Source organism: Rhodnius prolixus, unplaced genomic scaffold (assembly GCF_049639745.1).
Source record: "Rhodnius prolixus isolate KJV_2025 unplaced genomic scaffold, Rpr scaffold_1, whole genome shotgun sequence".
NCBI classification, from domain to species: domain Eukaryota; kingdom Metazoa; phylum Arthropoda; class Insecta; order Hemiptera; family Reduviidae; genus Rhodnius; species Rhodnius prolixus.
In genome coordinates this window covers 27,915,772-27,940,687 of record NW_027411581.1, presented here as the reverse complement: position 1 = coordinate 27,940,687, position 24,916 = coordinate 27,915,772, and the positions used below count along the sequence as shown (strand labels likewise).

The 24,916-nt window shown below is 38.1% G+C and overlaps 4 protein-coding genes across 5 annotated transcripts in view; 1 reads left to right on the top strand and 3 right to left on the bottom strand.

Moving 5' to 3' along the window:
• Positions 1–24,916, top strand: part of LOC141448031 (uncharacterized) — a 183,730-nt gene that overhangs the window by 125,124 nt on the left and 33,690 nt on the right. The gene's annotated exons all lie outside the window — the stretch shown is intronic.
• Positions 4,063–14,603, bottom strand: LOC141448023 (putative CENPB DNA-binding domain-containing protein 1). 2 transcript variants are annotated; one of them, XM_074116051.1, is made up of 3 exons: positions 14,476–14,603; positions 8,124–8,237; positions 4,063–7,994 (listed from the first exon to the last, which is right to left on the bottom strand). In XM_074116051.1, exon 3 carries the CDS (start codon positions 6,125–6,127, stop codon positions 5,654–5,656), a length of 474 nt encoding a protein of 157 aa, XP_073972152.1. In that variant the 5' UTR covers positions 6,128–7,994; positions 8,124–8,237; positions 14,476–14,603; the 3' UTR covers positions 4,063–5,653. The 2 variants fall into 2 exon arrangements, with proteins under 2 accessions (XP_073972152.1, XP_073972142.1); XM_074116041.1 differs by lacking the exon at positions 14,476–14,603 and having other exon boundaries at positions 8,124–10,733.
• Positions 10,556–11,692, bottom strand: LOC141453247 (uncharacterized). The gene has a single exon (XM_074126617.1). It carries the CDS (start codon positions 11,690–11,692, stop codon positions 10,556–10,558), a length of 1,137 nt encoding a protein of 378 aa, XP_073982718.1.
• Positions 11,301–15,431, bottom strand: LOC141447940 (uncharacterized). The gene is made up of 3 exons (XM_074115918.1): positions 15,204–15,431; positions 14,981–15,074; positions 11,301–14,719 (listed from the first exon to the last, which is right to left on the bottom strand). The coding sequence occupies exon 3, from the start codon at positions 14,103–14,105 to the stop codon at positions 12,063–12,065; it is 2,043 nt and encodes a 680-aa protein (XP_073972019.1). The 5' UTR covers positions 14,106–14,719; positions 14,981–15,074; positions 15,204–15,431; the 3' UTR covers positions 11,301–12,062.

The window sequence follows — 24,916 nt, the reverse complement described above, 5'->3', positions numbered from 1 at the left end:
ATGAGTCACCAGACTTTGATTAATGATGTCTATAATTTTTGAACGTAAGCTTTCTAGAAATGTTGGAAGATCCATACAACTTGGTGAGCGTACAAAGTACGACGCCAGACGACCCTGAAAAGCGGTCTCATAAGGGGTTGTATTATTTAACTGTGTGGATAATGCCAAGAGTTCCTTTCTGGAAGGTTCCCCCAATTTTGTTCTTTTACTTCCACAGATAGCTTCATGTAAACGGCCATTGTGTTTATCAGCTTGTATACAGTTACAATGCCGGCACCTAAGAAGAATATAAATTAATAATACTTAAATAATTACTTCATTTATTTTATTTTTTACCTACATGTAGCGTCCTCTGGCTGTACACTTCTTCTTATGAAATTGAAGATCTTTTTTGTAAAAGTACAAAGGCAAGTGCATCCATGTTTTGCACGCTCACCGTGAGTTAAATAAGAAGCTTTGTTTTTACATTTTTCATTTTGATATGGTAATGCATGAGTAATAATAGTAGTAAAACTTACATGAACTATGATGATGAGAGCTGATGAAAAGAGCTTATTTATTTTACTTTTTAGTATTGGCTAAAAAATAATTCTAATATGAACTGCTTTGTCAGAAGATAAATGCGCAGTATAATGGTTAGGGTTAGATATTATCTTGCCTTTCTTAATTTCGCAATCTAATGTAAAAGAATTCTAGTGTTCTAATCATGAATTTAGCAATTCAAGAAGCATAAATAACTTATGGCACAGGATTTTTGCAAGAATTTGATGCACTCTTTGGTCTTGAAATTCCAGGTGGGTTAATTCTTCTTTAATTGGGTTAGAATGGTGTAAACCTCGAATAACTACCCTGTAGCTTTTTTCCTCATCCAACTAATAGCAGTGGAAGTCGAAGTTTGCTTCGTGGAGAAATTTTACGGTTTTCCTATAGGTTTCCCTGTCTTTCGTATGTATAACGAGATCATTTGATTGAGAGCGACAGTGAAAATTTTCCTGGCCCATTAATTGGCACAGTTTGTCGCAGAGTTAAGAAAAGTTGGTGACTTTTTTAAGGATGATGGTTGGTGGTTTTGGAGATTTATCCTGCATAAGTTTGACGACTAGTTGACGGTTCGTTAGGTGTTACCAAGTTGCACACCTTCTCATTGCTAGTGATTGGAATAGAACTTCTTTTGATATTGGAGAAGTTGTGTTGGGAGAGGTAGTAGTCAATGACTTTTTATAAGTTTTGAATTCAAGAACTGTGTCGTATTGGGTGTTATGCATTTGAAGTTTTTGCATATTGAGAGAAATATTAGAGTTAATGGGTTCGGAAGTAGTAGTTGGTGACATAGGTGTCCCTTCTAGTGGAAATAGTCCGAGGGACACAGAAGAACGCCACAGCCGCGCGTGTGATGCAGTCTTCTATTAAAGAATATGAACTGTATTAAATTAAAAACAAAATTAGCTAAGATTAAGAAAATAAAATAATAGTAAGATGAAGAAATTAATTAAATAACAGTGACTGTCCAAAATAAAGAAAAAAAATAAATAGATCATAATATGTATCTTTTTCGTCAATAAAGCTAACATTTAATTATTAATGAATTATTTAAAAGCTTAAAAACTTATATTTAAAAAGACGAACATCTTGAGAGTTACTTATCTCTCTATTTTCTGTAAAACTGCTAGAAGCTTTTCATCCATCTCCATTCGCTCTTTATGTCTTTTCATTTTTTGCTTCTCATGTTCTTCTTTCTGTTTTACACCCATACCTCGCTTTACGGCCTAGATACGTTCCACGAAACTTGGCCGCAAAGCGAAAAGCCGTATAAGGAATCAATTATTCTAATACAAATTCAATGGGATCGGTTCCAAATTTGTTAAATATGTAACATGGTTTATCATCCAAAATGCATTTTATCTTTTTATTTCATTTAAATAAAAAATACATACATAACAAGTACATACATTTGTACATAAAATAATAACAGACTCTGGTCCAACATTATTTGTCTTTGTGACAACCAGGCTATATAGCTGTCTATGCTGGGGTCCGGACCCGGAAACTGAAGAAAGGCTTCCATTGTAGCGCTGGCAACGCGCAGCCTTCCCTCATATCGAGAGTCCAACATATCCCAAGCATAGAGGTATCCCTCTTCCGTGGATGGGGCGTACTGGATGATGGACAACGGGGGGCCTCTCAGCGAGGATCTGAGGGCTTCGAGCCGCTTGGCGGCATGAAGGGATAGTTTGTGGACCTCCGATTGGAAGGTCAACTTGAATCCCCTGTACTTAAGGACGTCTCCCTCAAATGGCACAATATTCGGGATGACCAATTCCTGTAATTGTTTTCGGGCAAGTTCGATGATTGATTCATCCGTCACTGGGACCGGAGAGATTTGGGAAGCCGGGGCGGATTTAGCCAGGGGAGGTGTCGCCACGCCAGACCAGGCACTACAACAGAGAAATAAGCAAGCTCTGCTTGTGCATGGCTATTAGTCAAGGCCAGGGCCAAGGGACCACTATCCTCAGGAGGAATTTGCTGGAGCAACTCCCAAGCTTCCCCATCTAAAGAATGAGACAAAGTGTGATATAGAAGGGCAATCTGCTGACACACGCCTGCCGGTTCTGGGGTTTCTGTGCTCAAACTGTGGACGCCTTGCGTCCATTGCTCCAGCCTAGCGATAAGATCTTTACATATGACGACATTAAGGTTTACATAGGCCTCAGACGGTAAAGGCACTCGAGGGTTTCCTCGAACGAGGGGGGGTCGTAGGAACTGGTGAAGGGGGGGTGATTTTTTTTGTTCCTCCATATCCAGTAGTGCAATCAATAGGAAGGTGACAAAATTAGAAATTTAACAGCCACAAACAAAATGTAAACAAATTCCAATGTTACAAAAATACTTAATATTACTAATACCTATAGCTAACAATCATAATAGTTACATAACCATTAAGATAACATGAACCAAATTAAAAAGCACAAGTAGCTGAAAATAAGAAAAAAGTAAAGGACGTGTACTTAACTGCACTCACTAAAGAATATATATGGGTAATTCCACGGATCTTCGTCACACTTGAAAACATGAGGGCCGAAAAAATGGATGAAAATATTATTTTTGGATTGTGCTTCTGGACTAGAATTTACCTGAATTTTTTCAGATTTTTTTTTCAAGGTCATTTATTGTTTATAACATTTTTTATTTATTAAAAATATGAAAAATCAGAAATTTCAATGAATTTTAACGCCAATTCTGGCCAATAAACAAAAAAACATCCCATATAAAAAGTTTGTGTTTTTGTCCAAATTTTTCAAAAATGATATTAGTTTAACGTTTTATACAATATCTTTATTTCTTATTTGAAAAAACACTTTAAAAATCGCAATTCCCAGAAAACGCCACCTTCTATCAGGCTGAAATTTGGCAATAATATTGGGTGTACATTCCAAAAGACACATACAAATTTTCAGAGTGGACCGCCTAGTAATGATGGTTTTAACGAATTTTTAATCTCTTAACATTTGAAATAAATCATTAAATTTCAATTTAAAAAAATTATTTTCTTAATAATATTACATTATAAAATGGATTACTGTGTACATTGAATTTTCGAACATTTAGTACCTCAAGATCACTTTTGATCAGTCTGAAATCAATTTCTCTTTTTCCTATCAAGAATGTTATCAACTGCAGATTTATCGCTTAATGAAAAAAGTTTGGTTTCGATTCTCCCAAACTCTTTCGTGCGACTTTTTTCTTCGCATTTTTTTCTTTTTTGCCTTCTGTGAATTTTTTTAAATTGAAATTTAATGATTTATTTCAAATGTTAAGAGATTAAAAAATCGTTAAAACCAGCATTACTAGGCGGTCCACTCTGAAAATTTGTATGTGTCTTTTGGAATGTACACCCAATATTATTGCCAAATTTCAGCCTGATAGAAGGTGGCGTTTTCTGGGAATTGCGATTTTTAAAGTGTTTTTTCAAATAAGAAATAAAGATATTGTATAAAACGTTAAACTAATATCATTTTTGAAAAATTTGGACAAAAACACAAACTTTTTATATGGGATGTTTTTTTTGTTTATTGGCCAGAATTGGCGTTAAAATTCATTGAAATTTCTGATTTTTCATATTTTTAATAAATAAAAAATGTTATAAACAATAAATGACCTTGAAAAAAAAATCTGAAAAAATTCAGGAAAATTATAGTCCAGAAGCACAATACAAAAATAATATTTTCATCCATTTTTTCGGCTCTCATGTTTTCAAGTGTGACGAAGATCCGTGGAATTACCCATATATCTCTGCATTGTGTCTTTTGTTGTGTAACCCTCTCCTAGGTTATATATCGATCTCAGGTTCGATACACCTAGATGACGTTACTGATTATGGGGCTCCCCCACATCAAAAATGAAACAACTTCATGTTACATAAAATATGTGTATGTATACGTACATAATTTTTTTTAAAAAATGGCTTTAATCTGAAGACGATGAAGAAATGGTAACCTGCAGATCACTGTCGTCATCATTTTTCGCTGCTAAGGATAGGCCTAGCTATAAAAAAATTGTCCAACGTTGTTTGTCTGGCCTTCTTGTCTATTTCGTTCTACAGTGATTTATAACAGCTAATGGATGAGTTAATTCCTCGAGAAACTTTAGCGCTACGTTCGACCTCGATCGTTTTCAAGGAGGATGTTTATTCCTTGTTCGAAATAGGAAAAAACTTTCGACAAATTTTTTGATGTTAGCTGTTAGGATACAACAGGCTCTGACTTTTCATCTAATGCCGGTTCTGCTTGCAACTGAAGTGAGTTCCTCATATGAAAGGGGTTCCCTATCAGCTTCAAGTAGATCAAGCACATCACGTTCGTTCAAACCTTCAAAGCCGAGATCATGTGCTATATCCAAAATGTTTTGCCTAATTTCAGGAAGGAAATTAACTTCTGCATCAGTACTTTTTACACATTCTGGTCATCCTTGATGTCAACAGCATCCTTGATGTTATAGTTTTTCCGAAATGTTTTAATTGAAGATTTACCATCGGTTTCCCTTATAAATTGTCGGAAAGTTCGGCGTAGGTAACACGCCTTAAAAGTGGCTATTGCACCCTGATCCATTGGTTGGATTAGAGCTGTTGTATTTTTCGGAAGGTACTCAATCATGACATCTTCAGATAGTTCGGATAAATTAGTAGGATGCCCTGGTGCATTATCCAAAATTAGCAAAGCCTTGTTGCTTAAGTTATTGTCGCGCAAATTTTTTTTTCACTTCTGTACAAAGTGATTTTTGAACCAATCCTTAAAAGTAGCTTTAGTCATCCAAGCTTTCTTGTCGGATCTCCATATGACGAGTAATTGATTTTTATTTAGTCCTTTAAGAGGCCTTGGATTTTTGGACAAATATATTAAAAGTGGTTTCAGCTTAAAATCACCCGCGGCATTTGCACCAAGTAGCAAAGTTAATCGTTGTTTAGACACCTTATAACCAGGCGCAGATTTTTCGGTTTTTGAAATGTACGTGCGATCAGGCATCCGCTTCCAATAAAGCCCTGTTTCATCTACGTTAAACACTTGTTCAGGTTTATAACCACCTCTTGGAATAATTCCCTTTAACATTTTGGGATATTCCTTAGATGCGGCCTTATCGGCGCTAGCTGCTTCACCTTTCATTTCAAATTACGCAAATTAAATCTATTTTTAGATTTTTCAAACCATCCTCGGCTTGCTTGGAATGTGACATCTTCAGCAGTTTCATCGGTATCTCCATTCTTCAAATTTCCGAAAATACTTAAAGCTTTTTCCTGGATAGTCATTTGACTCATTGGCATTCTCCGTTTGTTTTTGTCCTCAATCCATATAATCAATAGTTTTTCAATTTTTTCCATAATCCAGTTTCTTTGGCGTGTTAATCTCGAGACATTTACAGGTGCAGCATATTGCAAATATGTTTTAATGTCTTCTTTTTTATCACGAATAGTTTGAATGGTAGATTTCGCAAGTACCATTGCCTCGCAAATTTCAACAATTTTCTCTCCAGCTTCTATACGACGTAATACTTTACTAAGTTTAGTTCCTAGCGTGACTGATTTTCGGCATCTCTTTTTATCAGTCTCCGAAGTTGATAATTGTTTCGGTGGCATTTTGTCTAAAAAATAATGAAATTATAAAATAAGATTAATAAAAAAATACATATTAAAAATTATTAATTAGTACATACATACATATGTACTTACGTACCAAAAATGTCCATAATTGTTTCCAATTTTTCCAGTTACTGTGTAACAATCAGTAATAAATATGTATATAAAACACTGACAGACAAGTCTAAGCCAGCCGCTTTATGAGCACACACTGAATAACGCTCGTAAACAAGATTGCTTGCGCAAGATTGGCAACATGTAGATATATCGACATCGAAAAAAGTTTTTTTGCCGTTATAGCGAAACATTTTAGGCCGTAAATCGAAAACGTGCCTTAGTTGAAGAGGGCCGTTTTAGCGAAATGCCGTATAAAGAGCGAGGTATGGGTTTATTCTTAAACCCAGTAAAGATATTAATGTTGTCTTACTACATTCTGGAATGAAAATTAATTTTTCATTATTTTAGTTACAAATAAAACTATCTCACATAATCAACTCACTTGAAGAGCATCCGCTATCTGATTCCCCTACCCTATCGTTATTTTCTGAATGCTTCGATAAAATAATCTAAAAAAATGTTTTAGAAATACAAATGAGTATAAAATTATACAAATGAGTACTTTCAGAGTACAGGATTTGAAAAGAGTACAAAACTCAGTAAATGAGTATAGTTGGTCACCTTGCAATTATGGACTTAACTATTAATATATATACACAAAATTCTGACAGAATTAAAAAGTAAGGCTTATCCTGAGTGTTTTCCCGGGTTTCGGCACCATGAAAATAAGTGCCTTGGCAAGGGGGACAATTGTACTTGCAATTTAGTTATACTTACAAATAAGACGCAATCACCTGAAGGCAGGTAAGGGTGGGGAACGTCACCAACTCTCAGGATATTACGCACAATGAAATAGAAAACAATGGTATTTATTCTTAAAATTATTCGGACAAGGCAACAGCTTAAGTCTAAGTTTAAATTCTATATACATAAAGTTGAGATTACAACTTGCCTGGCAAGAATAAATTTTTAGAATGACGTCAATTCTTAATACACCAAATTACACAACTGACAAATTGTTTTATATTCTCTGGCAAAGACAGCCTGCCAATGACTAAATTAAAAGACATAGACAAAAGGGAACAGCTGAATATAAACACCAACACAGTCGACAACTTGGGGAGACGCGCACAAGCGAGGCTTTGTAATGGCGGAGTGAGTGTTTTATAATTTTTTCACCAGACGCTTTACAGACATGCGATTCCTTATTATAGTAAAGGGCAACTGCCGGCCTAGGAGACGCTGCACCAGCTAGCCCCTTCTCCTTCTCACTCACAGTTCCGCCAACTGGGGAAAACGGGAATTTCAAGCCGGGGGAGGGCCGAACAAAATTATTAAGCTCTTTAAAAACTTAACTTATTTAAATATATCATAATATGTACCTTTTTCGTCAATAAAACTAACATTTAATTATTAATGAATTATTTAAAAGCTTAAAAACTTATTGTTACGTATTTGCGTGCTCGGTAGAGCTCATCCGGCACCACTGGATGGTTTCCGGGAATAGTTAGGCCACTGCAGGAACTCCGTACGGAGCCATAGGCAGGTCTTGCTGTAAGAGATAGAAAGGTGGGGCAACAAGACAGAAAAGGCACCTGATCAAAATAATAATAAGTTTATTATCGAACAAAGCACCTCCCCAGTTCTTCCGCCTCACGTCCGAGCCCGAAAACGCACACTGACTAGTGGGTATGCTCTGGGAACTTCTTTGATTGCCTGAAGGGCAGGCAATCCCTTCCAGAGCTGTCCACGGGTTGCTGATGAAGGATGCTCTCACATCCGACGGAGGACCAGCAGCGAAGCTGCAAAACTGTTGGCACAAGAATAACCATTTAGGCAATGTGCAGGTGACAGACGAAGGTATATTCTCAACCTTGGTTGAGAGAAAATATAAGAGCACTAGGAGGGCTAGTAAGAAAGTTAAGAGGCGTATACTTGCCTGGAAGTTATTATAGTTCCGTACACCTCGTTTGGTTAGAAGTCGTTCTATCCAGGGTAGAGACTACGTCTCTCCAGACTGTACAAGTGGAGCTTGCAGTGAATAGTCACTTAGCTTCGAATTAGATAAAAGATTAGTAACAAAATAACTGTTGAGCTGATACTGAAGGTATTGAAACAAGAGAAAATAATATGAAAAAACTACCTTCAGGGCGATTGCAATAATCGCTTAAACGGCTTCGGCAGACTTATATTAACACCTAACAAGGCGTGGAGCAGAGATATAAAGGAGAGGAAAGAATAGGAAATTTATCTTACTCTGAATGTAGAAGATGTTAATATACGCCACGGGCATCCGCCTGATTGACTCTATTTAGAGTGGTGACTTCTATGATCACTGCTGAACCAGCTCTTACTGAGTGTGAGGCTGTAAATTAAAGATTTACCAGACTGCTGAGAAGATTACCCACGTGGGGGAGCAACTGAATGGCGTAAAAATAGAACTATAATCCTGCAATTCAATTATACGCCGCCGAACTTGATATACACAAGAAAATGTTATTAGATTATAACTGTACAACTTCACAAGATGATTCACAAAATATAACCGGATTTGTGTAAGATGTTCACTAAGAACGAAAAATGCGGTCTGGTTATGCGTCACACACGAGCTCAAGAAGAAGAAGAAGAAAAAGAACCAAAAAAAAGGTTATATTGGTTACAACTACTGGGGCCCTGCCACTTAGGTAGGTGAGTAGAAAGAGAAACTGATACCCTGTGTTGAGGCTAGAACGGTACAACAGTGCTCTAGGTGACCAAAATTGTAAGTCTCTTTTTTGATGGGAGGTGCCTCTGTCAAATCAAGACTGTCACTCAAATAGTTACGTATTTCGCTGCATTACAACTCCCCTTAAATTCTAGAAATACGTAACACTGGGGGGGGGGCAGGAAATGCCCAGAAGATAAAGCCCCAGAGAGCCATTGGGCTCGAAGAAACGTGGATATAAGCCACGGTAACACGTAAACAATAAGAGCAACCGCTCTTTAGTTAAGAGCGCAAGCGCGCAAAAACAAAGGAGCGAGCAAGGCTCCATAAAAACATTGGAAATCTCTAACTCCAAACAAAAACAACAAGGGAAAGGGAAGGGAGATATAGTAATTAATAAATAACTAGAGTAAGGAGAGAATATTTTTACGCAGACCCCGCCTCTCGTAAACTCAGTGCAGGGTGAGAAGAAGAAGAGTAAATTCGAAAGAGAGAAAAGAATTACACGCTCCCCGGCACGTCTCCGTCATCAGAGAGGCGTTGAGAGGTTAGTATATATAATAATAAATGGAAAGGAGGTGGAGCAAGACCACCCAGAGAGAAAAGGCCCGCTGAATTACTCAATCTATAGGTAGTTTGTATAGTTTTGTTACTGGTCTAACAAAACTGCTACGTGAAGTTCGAAGCTTAACTTGTCTGACCACCCGATCTGAGCCCTCGTACACCTCTAGGACCCGTGCAAGCGGCCATGTTGAGATAGGAGTGTTAGGTTCATCTAAAAGCACCAAGTCACCAACCTTCAAATTGGGCTGATTGACAGTCCACTTTTGTTTCGGGTGTAGTAATGGGAGATAATCACGCCTCCAACGATTCCAGAATGACTGAATGGTAGATTGAAGCAACCGATAAGAAGGTGGAGAGAATTGCAGCAAGCTTAGGTCGAATTCAGGAGAAGCCAATAGTGGCCGACCTATTAAAAAATGTCCAGGCGTTAGTGCACTATAATCTGAAGGATCACTAGACATAGGAGTAATCGGGCGAGAATTTAAGATTCCTTCAATACGAATCACCAAGGTCTGAAGAACGACAAAGGTGGGAATTTGTTGTTTAAGAACACGGTTCAGATGGAATTTCGAGGACCGAACTACCCGTTCCCACAATCCGCCCTGATGGGGTGCTGCAGGAGGGTTGAAATTGAAGGTAATACCTCGTAAATTACAGAACTCCTCAATCTGTGGGGAGGTTTTTAACAGTTGCAGGAAGGCTTGTAAGGCCTTCCGCAAGAGAACTGATGCGCCCACAAAATTAGTACCACAATCTGAATACAACTGGGCAGGGCAACCTCGTCTAGCTATTAACTTATTAAGGACATTGATAAACTCTGGGGTGCTTAAGCTCGTTGCGAGCTCTAGGTGAACTGCTTTGGTGGCAAAACACACAAATAAACAAAGATAAACCTTAAGTAGCGGAGCCTTTCGTAAATGCGAACTTCGAACAGTAAATGGGCCTGCAAAATCCATACCAGTATGGTAGAAGGGCGGCGAAGGGTTGACTCTAGCCGCTGGAAACTGCCCCATAAGGGGGGGGGGTACGTGTGAAGGTCTACTTCTGAAACATGTAACACATTTAAAGATACAAGTTCGAATGGCTTGTCTTGCAGATATAATCTAAAAACGCTGTGACAAGTGAAACAGAACCTGATTGAGTCCAGCATGAAGATGTGCTATATGATAATAGCGGATAAGAAGAGCAACCAAAGGATGTGCTTTGGGTAGCAGGATCGGATGCCGCTGCTGAACTACAGTTGAAAGAGCCAAGCGGCCTCCAACTCGAATTAGCCCACTGGGGTCTAAAAAGGGTGTCAACCGTCTAAGACTGACGGGTACCTGAGTTCCGTTTTGTAAGGCCCTTAATTCGGGACCAAAATATTGGCGTTGGATATATAGACAAATACGGTCAACCACAACCTGGTAGGAAATAAACATAGGACTGGTTTTGTAGCGCCAGGTTAAGATAATCTTAACCACCTTAAGAAGTGTAGACCAAGAAGATATAGCGGCAAATAAATTAATATGCGCCGGCACAGCTGTGCACAACGGCTTAGCAGGTGAAGACACTTCTAATTCTTCCGGAGTAAACGAAGCATTAGGGATTTCAGAAGGCCAGTTAGAAGGAAAAGGAAGCCACTCAGGGCCGTGCCACCATAGTGAACTAGAGGATAACACAGACATAGTAGTGCCTCTGGAGGCCAAGTCGGCAGGATTCTGACCTGAAGTAACGTGATGCCAAGCGGTCATGGGTACCCATTCTGAAATTTGGGCAACCCGATTAGCAGCAAAGGTCTTTAACTTGTGCGGCTCAATGGATATCCACCGTAAGACAATTTGAGAGTCTCTCCACAAATGTAGGTCGCATATGTGAAGCGAACGTGACAATAACGTATAATAATGGTGGGTCAGTAAGGCCAACAAATGAGCGCCGCAGAGCTCCAGTCGCGGAATGGACTGGGTCTTAAGCGGAGCCACTCTAGTTTTAGATACCAGCAGAACTGGCGGGCCAGTAGAGGTAGATGCGCACAGATACAATACGGCTGCGTAGCCCCTTTTGGATGCGTCACAAAACCCATGAAGGGCTATAGGGTCCCTTGCAGACGTATGTGGCAAAGGCCGATTTATGAAGCAGCTAGAAATTAAGCTAAAAGAGGAAAAGATAACAGACCATTCCTCAACAAGGTCAGAATCGAAAGGGGTATCCCAATCCAAGGGTAAACCCCATAAGCGCTGGATAAAGCACTTAGCTGTCATCGTAAAAGGAGACAACCAACCACATGGGTCGAAAATTTGAGCAATAGTAGATAAAATTCGGCGTTTGGTAAATACCGAAGCAGGGCGAGACTTAAATTCCGCCGATATACTCAATGTATCTTGTTTAGGATCCCAGTGTGTCCCAAGAAGAGCTATGGGAGATGATACTTCCGATACAGTGGTTATGCAATGGTCAGATGGAAGTCCATCTAAAATAAATGGGTGGTTGGATACCCACTTGCGGAGGGTAAATCCGCCAGTGGCCAACAAGGCAATAACCTCATCACGCAAGGCAGTAGCTTCTGGGAGAGTATACGCGCCAACGCAGATGTCATCAACAAAAACGCTGGTGGTGAGAGCTTCAGATGCCTTAGGGAACCCTGCAGACTCCATCCTCTGCCAACTGGGCTAGAGTTCTCAATGCGAGATACGGAGCCGACCTGGTTCCGTAGGTAACTGTAGTAAGAAGATATGTTTTCAAGAGCTGACCAGGATTATCGCGCCATAAAACGGCTTGATAGCACCAGTCATCTGGATGGACCTTAATTTGTCGAAACATTTGCATAATGTCACATGAAAACACATAAGGAAATCTACGAAAGAGCGTGATGATATCTGATAGTAGCGGTTGCAGTTTGGGGCCCGGATATAATAATTCATTTAGTGACGTGCCCCCAGCAGGTTTGGCGCTGGCATCAAAGACCACTCTAAATTTTGAGGTGTCTCCTCGCTTCTTAAAAATCCCATGATGCGGAATGTAGTATGTGGGAGTTGAGGAAGTCTCAACCATGTGTTCCTGCTTAAGATAATCGCTCATAAAATCAACGTAAAGTTGTTTAAATTCGGGATCTCGAGCAAAACGTCTCTCTAAAGCGAGAAAACGAGTATAGGCTTGGCTGTGAGAGCCCCGTAGAGATGAAGTATCTGCCTTAATGAAAGGCAGTCTTACTTGGTATTGCCCCGATTGTTGTCTTATAGTAGATGTGCGAAAATATTGTTCGCACTGTTCAGCTTCAGGGGGTACACGAGAAGGTGCAGCAGGTGGCTCTTCGGTAACCCAGAATTGCTCCATCAAGGCATGGAGCTCATTAGATGGCACTGCATGAAAGGCAGGTACCTTGTTGTCATAGTCGACAGCTGAAGTTGAACTAGATTCGGAGCATGATTGAAGTGTTGGGGCGGAGCCCATAATGATATAGCCAAACACTGATGGGATGGCTACTGGTAAATTTGGACCTGTAGGAACAGGTGGTTCACAAGTGAAAATCCGAGAAAACAACTCGGCGCCCAGTATACAGTCAATCTTTGATGGAGTATCGAAGGTGGGATCGGCCAGAATTAGATTCCTGGTGCGTTGACGCAACTCAGAGGAGATATAAGTTTGAGGAGTAGGCTGTGTAAGTTTAGGTAATATAATAAACGGATGAGCCTCAGCAATTGTATAGTTACTTACACTGGCAATTGAAAGGGTACATGTTCCCTTTGCATTGGCCGAATTAGGACCTACTACTTGAACAGTTACCTGTGCCTTAGACCGTGTGCAATTCAATAGTTGCGCACAATGTTCTGATATAAATGAGCCTCCGGCACCGGTATCAATTAAAGCCCTTACTACTCGATACGCCCCATTTGGAGTTCTTAAGGTTACCAAGGCAGTTGCTAGCAACACAGTATTGTTAGCAGGGGATGCAGCCGCTATTGGAACTGAAACCGGAGATGCCCCGTTATCAGACTGAGGTGTCGGTGGTGAGGTTGCTAAGGGGGGAGCCGGAGAGGTAGGCACGGAAGTGTTGGTTTTGGCTACAGTATTATTGTTAGGTAGCCTAAAATGCAACAAGGTGTGATGTTGTTTATGGCAGACTCGACATGTGAAGGAAGAAGAGCAGCGATTTTTATGCTTGCCTAAGCAATTAACGCATACTTTGTTGGATTTTACCCACTCGAAAAGCTGCTTAGGGTTTTTTTGAGTGAAAGCGGGACAAGCTTGCAGTTTGTGCTCAACAGAGTGACAAAGGTGACAACTCTGTTGTGATGTGCGTGTTGTAGTGGCATAGGCAACCTTCTTAACACGTGTAGTGGGTCCCATAGGAGTACCTGGAATGTGCACAGCTGGTTCTACAGCTTGCTTGATCTGTAGCTGGTCATGCAAAAATTTAAGAAGCTCTGTAGGCTTTGGAAGAGCAGTAGCAGAATTAGAAGCTCGATGGTGGGCTTCAAATTTCATAGCAGTTGCTGAATCTAACTTGGATGTAAGTAGTGTCATGACTATAGCCGAATGTTCATCCACCTCTGGCATTGCTACTAAGGCCTGATAATGTAATGACAGATCATCTAGGAAATGTTGGTAGCTATCTATCGACTTAGAGTTAAGCTGAGGAAGCTTAAGTAGGGCTGTTGCATGATTGTAAGCCATGCGCCTAGGATTTTCGTAGCGATTCTTAAGCAATGCCAGCGCTATAGGGTACTGCTCAGCTCTGAATTCTAGATGAGAAATAAGTCGCTGTGCTTCCGGGGTTAGAGAATCTATAAGATACTGAAACTTTTGTAATACAGATAAGGCTTCACTGGAATCTACGATTGAGGAAAATCGCGAAAAGAAGTTGGACCAGTCAGCTTGGTTGCCTGAAAATTTTGGAACTGACTGAGTTGGAAACCCAGCCGTAGAAGCATTTAAAGAAGACGCTGATATCGGCCCAGCAAAAGCCGAACCTAGTATAGTGGAAGAGGCTAAGGGCTCAGAAGAGGCAATCAAGTTATCTAATTGTAAACATATGTTAGCATACAAATCATCTATCGAGTTTAACCCTTCTTCCAATCGTTCCTCACTCAGGTCGGGCACCCTTTCAGAAGAGTGTTTATAGAGGTCTAAGTCTGTCAGTTTCTGCGTGTAGCCCTCTGTAAGTGAAGTCCGCAAGCGCTGATAGATTACGTTAGTAGCAGTACCGCTTCGGACAGCATCATTTACCTCGCTCTGAAGCTTGTTAAGGCGGCGCAAGGCCGAGCGGCAAAGTCTTTCAAAAGCAACACCTGAAAGTTTAACAGGATTAGCCATGTTGAAGTAATATAGCCAATATAACGAAAACCCAAATATCAGATATATAGAAGATGTAGTTTAAATGGGACCAAGATATGAGCACCACTAATGGTAAATAACTCCAATGAAAATAATTAAGAAGGGCGAGTCACCAAAACACAAGTCTATAAGAATGTTAAAATACCTTAACTGACAACCAAGTAATAGCAATAGTTGTCTTATATTAATGTGTAAATATAAATAACATATAGTACCTGAAGGGCAGGCAATCCCTTCCAGAGCTGTCCACGGGTTGCTGATGAAGGATGCTCTCACATCCGACGGAGGACCAGCAGCGAAGCTGCAAAACTGTTGGCACAAGAATAACTATTTAGGCAATGTGCAGGTGACAGACGAAGGTATATTCTCAACCTTGGTTGAGAGAAAATATAAGAGCACTAGGAGGGCTAGTAAGAAAGTTAAGAGGCGTATACTTGCCTGGAAGTTATTATAGTTCCGTACACCTCGTTTGGTTAGAAGTCGTTCTATCCAGGGTAGAGACTCCGTCTCTCCAGACTGTACAAGTGGAGCTTGCAGTGAATAGTCACTTAGCTTCGAATTAGATAAACGATTAGTAACAAAATAACTGTTGAGCTGATACTGAAGGTATTGAAACAAGAGAAAATAATATGAAAAAACTACCTTCAGGGCGATTGCAATAATCGCTTAAACGGCTTCGGCAGACTTATATTAACACCTAACAAGGCGTGGAGCAGAGATATAAAGGAGAGGAAAGAATAGGAAATTTATCTTACTCTGAATGTAGAAGATGTTAATATACGCCACGGGCATCCGCCTGATTGACTCTATTTAGAGTGGTGACTTCTATGATCACTGCTGAACCAGCTCTTACTGAGTGTGAGGCTGTAAATTAAAGATTTACCAGACTGCTGAGAAGATTACCCACGTGGGGGAGCAACTGAATGGCGTAAAAATAGAACTATAATCCTGCAATTCAATTATACGCCGCCGAACTTGATATACACAAGAAAATGTTATTAGATTATAACTGTACAACTTCACAAGATGATTCACAAAATATAACCGGATTTGTGTAAGATGTTCTCTAAGAACGAAAAATGCGGTCTGGTTATGCGTCACACACGAGCTCAAGAAGAAGAAGAAGAAAAAGAACCAAAAGAAAGGTTATATTGGTTACAACTACTGGGGCCCTGCCACTTAGGTAGGTGAGTAGAAAGAGAAACTGATACCCTGTGTTGAGGCTAGAACGGTACAACAGTGCTCTAGGTGACCAAAATTGTAAGTCTCTTTTTTGATGGGAGGTGCCTCTGTCAAATCAAGACTGTCACTCAAATAGTTACGTATTTCGCTGCATTACAACTCCCCTTAAATTCTAGAAATACGTAACACTTATATTTAAAAAGACTTGAACATCTTGAGAGTTACTTATCTCTCTATTTTCTGCTATTTTCTGTAAAACTGCTAGAAGCTTTTCATCCATCTCCATTCGCTCTTTATGTCTTTTCATTTTTTGTTTTTCATGTTCTTCTTTCTGTTGAATTCTTTTACCCAGTGTTGTCTTACTACATTCTGGAATGAAAATTAATTTTTCATTATTGTAGTTACAAGTAAAACTATATCACACAATCAACTCATTTGAAGAGCATCCGCTATCTGATTCCCCTACACTGTCATTGTTGTCAATATTCCTCGATAAAAGACCAGGGGATGATGCCACTGCAACCGGTTTGCACCAAGCCTTTTTGGCAAAAATTTCCTCCATTATCTAGAGCAAAAAACTATATGATGCATTGAGACTATTATTCAAAATAAAGCTTATTAAGTAGAATATTTAAAAATTTAAACAAACTTCGAGAAATTGCCAGTTTCTTTTGTCGTTACCCGTTTTGTTGTTATGATCTTTGACGGATTTATAAGTTGTTTTTTTTTTAAGCTGCGTAGTTTCGCTGAGCATTGCGGCCCAGTTACATGATATCCATTTAGTGTTAGATGCTTCGCTATTGCTCCCCACACTTTTTTTTTGAGGCATTTTCCCACTTCTAAGGGTTTCTTCCTTTGACCTATAACTTTCTAATAATAGTAACACACAGGGTGGACGCCACCTGTATAAAGAACACTAACGTCACTGAACACTATGAAAACACTAACCAACTAAGTAATGTAAATACTCCAAAGTAACGCAAAATGCAATAAAGTGAAGGGCTACACTCATTAGGGGGGATACCTTCCTGGACAACTTGGGAGAGCAATTGGTAATAACAGAAAAATAAAATATAATATAAATTAAGGGAAAGGGTGGGGAACACCAACACTCAGAAATACCTTGAGTGAACAAAATATTTTTATCCTTTCAAATAAAACAGGAACACCGAGAGATACCACTACAGGTCTAGTCGATAAATATAATTGAAAAGACTTACACTCCTTATTGTATATTTTATTATTGCAACACAGACTGACTTGTTCCATAGCAAGTGTCACTGCCACCTCATCCAACACAAAACGAGCCAAAATTTTGTATGCTTCTTTAAAAACACCGGACAGCGGGGATTGTCGAATTTCTCACAGACAAACCTATGTCTATAGACGCTGCAAAAACGTAATGGCTGACACTTCTGACCAATCATAAGCGACACGCTTATGATTGGTCAGTCAAGGACAACAATCATGCCCTCCGCTCACGCTGCAGTCCCCTCTCCTTCCTCCATCGCAGTTTTGCCTACATCGAAATGATGCGCTGCTAGCGCCTACTGACAATTTCTAAACAGGGGGGCTGAACACCGATCAATCAACTTTTAATTGAACAGAGTGAAAGATAATTGGAAAATACACAAAATTATTTTTCTTTTGATTTAAATGAAACATAATTACAAATTCACGTTGACAAATAATCTTAATATTTAATAATAAAAAACGGTGCAAATCTGCACTGTTTATTCGGTGAGAAAACTCCTCAAACAGAGCAGCTTTTGATTTTTCTAAAAGTGCATTTTGTGTTTCTTCTCTGCTGATCAGAGGTGAATGAATTTTTGCGGGTTTACAAGTGAATACAAAATATTATGGAAACAACACCATGAAAACTTTTAATGTTACAGATACACTCAATTAAACACAATATAAAATAAAAGGAACTTCTAAATTTCTTTTGCAATAAAAAGAAACAAGTAAAAATGGCACACAGTTTGAAAGAATATTATATCACTGATACTAGCTAGGTTACCTTACGTTGCATATTGATATGTCTACATCGACCCGTCATTACTAGATCGATTATTTGTCACTACAGCACTCCCCCCTAATGACGGCGTCGAGGAAACGAACATTTGGTTGCACTACACGTCCTGAACGGGTGCGATAATGGGGTACCTCTCTATCTTCGCTAGAATGTACAACATCTTGATCTTCCAATACCTGGGATGCAGGTCCTGCATGCGCAGGTATCTGTTGCTCTTCATGGCTTATACCAGTCTTTGTTGGACTATCCGCCTGCTTGTCGTCATCTGTCAGCATGTAGGCTGGTTTCACACGATTTAAGGAAACAACAATCTCTCGACTTTCCAGTCGAAGCCGGCATGTCTTCTGGTCCCTTTGCAATACCTGATAAGGACCTGTATACGGTGGAACTAGGGGTCTTCTCACTGTGTTGCCAGTTTGAAAGAATATTATATCACTGATACTAGCTAGGTTACTCTATAACCTTACATTGCATATTGATATGTCTACATCGACCCGTCATTACTAGTTTGATTATTTGTCACTACATGCACAATCCTTTTTCACTTTGTATGAACAATTTTGTTAAACCTGTCAAAAGAACGCTTTGCAAAAACTAGCTTCTGTATATCACTCCATTCAATTATATCAGAATTCTTCGAAATCCGAGGCCTAGGCTTCGATAGAATCGGTCATTTTCGCCACTAAATGAACGAATAGAATCTTGCACATCACGAAAAGACATTACAAATTTATTGGCCTTCTCTTTTATAGTGATCATAACCTCTGCATCAACATACTCGTTATTACTCTTTTCTTCTGCTTCAATTTCTTCATGCTCACTGACGGAATATTCTTCCACCTTTTTTCTAGGTGCTAGTAATGCTAAATCGATTGAGCAATCCAATAATTTAGTAGTGATATCATCGAAATCATCTTCACTTTCCAAATTTAGTAATGCACAACTCTTGTACAGCTCACTTATATTCAAGTTTTCTTTAATCCAATTAAATATATCTTTATAGCTTTCAGAATCTTTTAAGAAATCAAAACCTGTAAATTTTTTAATTCTTTTCCTCTTATTTCTATAACCATCTTCAAAAAAAATAAATTTATGAAAACTTACAATAGTTGAATCGGTTATTGCAGAAACAACTCATGTTACAAAATCACGATTTTTTAGGAAATGAAAAAATTGTACAGGATAAGCAAACATTAGTTTTTGGGTATTTTGCTGAATCATATACGTTTCACGGGGTCTTTGACATATTTAGGGTTGGGTTTTATTTATATAACCTTACATGTAGTACTTAAATTTAAGTTTTAATTGTTTCACATGTTTTGTTTCTGCAAAAAAGGGTTTTGAAAAATAAACATTATTCTGTACAGACTATTTTTTCATAAAAGATAAATGTGGACACGCTGGCAACATCAAGTGCTGCATGCATGTAGTCTATGGGTGTCCACCGGGGATATGACCCAACTAGTCTTAAGCATTGGTTTTGGACTCTTTGTAACATCCCGTAGTTGGTATAACAAGTATTGGACCATACAGGGACTGCATATAGGAGTACGGAGCGGATATAAAGATAGTAGATAAGTTTTTTATTTAGAAAATCTAAGTTAGAGTTGCGGTTCAAAAGAGGAAAGAGACTGCACATAATTCCTACCGCTTTATCCCACACTGAGTTTAGGTGTTCTGTGAAAGTTAATTTGGAGTCTAACACCAACCCGAGGTATTTAACTTCCTTACTCCATGGAAGGGAGTCGCCGCTAATTTGAACAAAACTATTCACTACCGGTCTGCGGCGTGTAAACAAAATAACTTGTGTCTTGGCATGGTTTGGCCTTATTTTCCATTTTGTGAAGTATTTGAAACATTTGGAAAATAAGGCCAAGGTTTTTTATGTACATTTATAAAAAAAATAAATTTATTAAAGTACAATATATTATTTAACATAATAGTATGTTGATATTTTCATTAAATTTCATGGCCACACTTCGTTACCATTACTCATTGTCACTGTATTCAGTAAACTCTGATTGGTCATGATTAGCAGGTCAGTCATATCCTTATCATTGTAAAAGTTATATCCAAGAAGATATGAACTCAGTTCCTTTAAATTGTTTCGCTAATTTACGCTAACTTCCGCTGCCCCGGCGTAGCTTCAGTGGAGACGGGGTGGGCCGAGGTGTAGACACACAAAACTAAATTAATAAAAAAAAGTAAAATAAAATTTATATAAAATAAAGAATGTATATATATGTTGTGCTTGAGCGCCACGCCGTTTTAACATAAACTTCCGTAGTAAACGGCGAGATCTACGTGGTAAGGGGAAGAAGGTAGAAAAACAAAAGAAAAGGCAAGTGGGAGATTATAATATGTATAATGTAAAGAAAAACTATTAAGCACAAAAACCCAGAACAGAATATAATTGCAAATGCAGCCTTATTTACTGATTTATACGTTACGTTGCTTAAATCGTCAGTCGCTTGCGGTGTTGTAGTTGTCTCCTTCATATGAAACTCTATGCGGGATAATGCATCTGCAACCTTATTGTCCTTTCCTTTTTTGTAGATGATCTCGTAGTCGTATTCCTCTAATTTTAACCTTCAGCGCATTAGTTTGGAATTGGGCTCTTTGAGTGACATTAACCATTGAAGAGGTCTATGGTCACAGTGTATTTTGAATTTCCTGCCATAGAGATATGGTCGGAAGTATTTTGTTGCCCAAACAATAGCTAACAATTCTCTTTCGATGGTTGATAATCTTGCTTTCGTTTCATTTAATGTACGACTTGCGAATGCTATAGGTCGATCTGAGTTATCCGTTGGCTGACTCAAGACAGCGCCTAAAGCAACACTGCTAGCGTCCCTAGTGAGTGTAAATTCTTTAGTGAAGTATGAACCTTCGGTAAAATCCTAGTAATCCTAAAAAGCTTTTGATTTGTTTGGTCGTAGTGGGTACTGGAAATTTTCGAATCGCTTCTATTTTTTGGGGGTCAGGTGTGACTCCATTGGGTGTTACTCTATGTCCTAGGTAACCTATTTCCCGTTTTATGAATTCTGTTTTGCCTGCTTGGATTTTTAGATTTGCGTCTCTCAAACGGTTAAATAATGCTCTTAAGTCTGTTATGTGTTCAGATAAGCTTGTGCTAAATATAATTATGTCGTCTAAATAGACTCGACAATTTTTCAACCCTATTAAGACATTGTTCATAACACGCTGAAATGTCCGTGGGCTATTTTTCAAACCGAATGGCATACGTAAGAACTCGAAATGTCCGTGGTCTGTGCTAAATGCCGTTTTCTCTGTACTATCTTGCTCCATTTCAAGTTGGTGAAATCCCGAAGCTAAGTCTATTAGTGAAAAATACTGGCATCTGCTTAGTTTATCGAGCAATTCAGTGATGTTCGGTATTGGGTAGGGATCATCTATGGTCTTCTCATTCACTTTCCGGTAGTCTATGACTATTCGCCATTTCTTCGTTCCAGAGGCGTCCATTTTCTTTGGCACAATGCAAACTAGTGTTTTCCATGGTGAGTGTGAATGCTTGATTATCCCTTGCTCCAACATTTCCTTGACCTGTCGGTTAATTTCTTCCGTATAGATTTCTGGATATCTATATGTCTTCGTATATACTGGGGTATTGTCCATCGTTCTTATTGCATGTTTTATTTTGTTAGTAAACGTTAGTGGTTCTTGTTTCGAATGAAATAAGTCGGCAAACTCTTTTACTAGTTTCTTGATCGCCTGTTCCTCCTCGGCATTCATATGTTCGGTTCTGATTATCGGTGTCTCCTTTGAGCTTTTTAAATTTTTCAAAGGTTTCGTATTTGCGTTGATCAAATTTATTTCGTAGTTCTCTATCGGTATTACCTCTAGCGGGTGGTTAAGCGTAAAAGTCACTGGCGTACATGCTGTGTTTATAGTGTAACCACTACATTTAGGCCCAAGCTCAGAAGGAGAAGGGGGTGGGTTGCTAGCAATGATAAATAAATGTAGGAAAAAAAGGAGAGAAAATTGGAATTAATAATAATTAATTGATTAAATAATAAGACTTAGTAATAACAAATTGGGCGCCACGTCACTTAAGGAAATACGGGGAAAGTGACGGAAGCCCCTTCAAAAAAAAGAGAAATGAAAAAAAATGAAATAAATAAAAATAAATAAATAAATAAATGAATAAATAAGGGAATAAATAAATGAAGAATAAAATAAAATAAAAAAAATTAATTATTCCCAGTGAAAAAAAAAGATCAATCTATGTCTATCACAGCGGGGATCGAACCTCTGAACGGCTACCGCGTCACCTTAATAATCCAGGCCGCTTTACTCTATTATCTGTTCTCCTCCTCCCCACTTTTCCAGAACAGTTTACGCTGTCCAAGAGAAAATGAATGCACCTTTCTTTAGGAAATTTCACACAATATTAAGTAATATGAAATAAGAAACAAAAAATGAATTTCCGCTTACCTCCAGGTTAACCGTGAGTGGAGTAGAGTGGCAATTACAAATACACTTCCGGCTTACTTTTCCTTTTCCTTAGCTCTCAATACTGCAATCTAGGGGCCACTGGTTCCAGAGTTCTTCTGGGCTTACTGGCCAGCTACATACATTTATAAAAAAACCCCAAAAGAAAAATAATAAGCTACCGTTTTCTTCTCTCTCTCTCCGTAGCACAAAACTTATAAATCTGAATAATAATGAAAATATACTAAAACTCTGAATAAAACTGAAAATATCTAAAAATCTAAAGTACAAAACCCCACAAAAAAAAAATGTACAAAAATGAAATTAACTCCTCTGCTCTAAACTTGTAAATTATAGTCTACTTCCAAAATATAATGTAACTTAAAGTTCTTTCTTCCTTTTCAGGGTTTCCCCACACCCGAAACGGAAAACTATATACAATCCAAATGTAATTCAAAGAAAACTAAAACCGCATGCACAAATTGTATTGTCTAAACTGTTTAAAAAACCCCTTTTCCCCGTTTTTATATAGGTATATATATCTCGTTTATCAGCTGAAAATAAGAAAATGATGTGATTTTCACTTAGCTGTTGATGATGATGGTTGGCACCCGGACGGGTGCACCCGTTGATGGTGTTGAGTTTTCCGGCAGTTTTTCCTCCCTGCGCTCCACTCTCACTCGTCTTTACAGACCTGATCCCTTTTCAGGTAGTTCGTCTGCTCCCTGGGCTGACGATAGGCCAGTAAAGTCTTTTCCAACCGGGGAAAAGATGAAAATCCGGTAGAGAACCGTCTGAAGTTATAAGATGGGTAGTCGTTACAAAGTTTTTAAAAATTAAAAACTTTATTTCTTACTACACAAATGATGGTGTTTACAATGGTATAATTTGTATAAGAACTTACAGCTAGGAAGCTGAGCGCTAGCTGGAACTCGCACAGGAGATACGGCGGGCATAGACTCTGAGAACAATCTGTGTCGGTTGTTGTTTACCTGGGGCTTGAATACTAATGCCACTTGTTTACTAGTTTACTGGAATGTGGCTTATCTATGCTGACTTGCCAATGCATAGTCCTTTGTTTAGATGTGCGTAACTCCTCCCTCCTCAAGATTGAGCCGCCCTCGGCGAGGGTTGAGGGTTGGTGCAGTGGGAAGTACGATTTTTATCCCTACTTCTGTTGGTTCTGATACTTTCTTAAATTTGGTAAATGTATTTCTATTTAGGAATATACAATAAATTATTGCTATTGTTATGATTATTACGAATAAAATGTAAAGTACAATAGTGTGTGTTTTATCCATTATTACTGGACTTAATATTTCTAGTGGTTTGGATAATATATTTAATGTATGAAGTTCTTCAAAGGTTACTTTTATTTTATTTATAGGGTTATTTGTATTTAAACTAATTATATCTAATAGATTACTTTCCCAAAATATTCTTGGTTTAAGTTTACCTATAATATATTCATTATTTTCTAATTGTAACAAGTAACAGTATTTATTTACCATGGTTACATTAGTTTGATTATTCATATTTACAATTATATTATTTTGATTAACTACTAAATATTTATTAATAATGCTTACATACTTAATAAAGTTTTCATTATGTCTTAATTTTATTTTATTACATTGATTATCTTTATTTTTCAATATTTTTTCTACACATGTATTATTCTCTATTCTTTTTATATTATTACAATAATAATTATTTTTTATTAGTTTACACTCCTTACTAATATATAAATCATTAACTTGCCGAAGGATTACGGCGGGATGTGCTAGAACTGTAAATACATTGTTATCATCTTTATAAGGATGTGATAATAAAAACAAAGTTTCATATGTACTTGTATACAAAGGGATCTCTATGAAGTAAGATATGTAGTTATCATGTAATGCGCATTTAAGTGTGCTGACCTGCCACAAGACCTTTAATTCTTTACTGATAAACTGCACATTGGTGGTTTTTTAATACTTGGTTTAAATCTCCACTTGTAATGACGCTTGAGTGTAAGATGCCGGTCTTGCAAAATTCCGCGCTAAGCGTTAGATCATTTATCTTGTTTACTATTAATTGCAGTGTTATAAATAAAAGATTGTATTGTTCTGCGATGTTAATTGCGGCGGTTTCATTATAAACGCTTTTAAAATATTCTTTTATCTTATTGTTGTTTCGTATTATAGAGATATCTTTATTAAATTTATTTATTAATTCCTGATTCACAGATAATTGGCCTTGCAAATTATGTTGCATATTGATTTCGTTTTTCGCTACTTGTTTAATTAATTTGTCATATTTTGCTTTATCATTGGCATCCATATTTCCGGTAATCCAAGAAATAGCGGTGCCAAGTCCGTTTATAAGACCTCTTTTTGGGCGTGTTAGTTTGTCTAAATATAAATGCGATAATTTCGTTTTAGCATACACGAGGGTAGTTTTTATTAGTGTATCATGATGTATATTTCTTTGCTGTGGG

Bases quoted from the DNA above. Each gene is read 5' to 3' on its own strand.
- LOC141448023 (XM_074116051.1), bottom strand. From the start codon at position 6,127: ATGCCACCGAAACAATTATCAACTTCGGAGACTGATAAAAAGAGATGC.
- LOC141453247 (XM_074126617.1), bottom strand. From the start codon at position 11,692: ATGACAGCTAAGTGCTTTATCCAGCGCTTATGGGGTTTACCCTTGGAT.
- LOC141447940 (XM_074115918.1), bottom strand. From the start codon at position 14,105: ATGGCTTACAATCATGCAACAGCCCTACTTAAGCTTCCTCAGCTTAAC.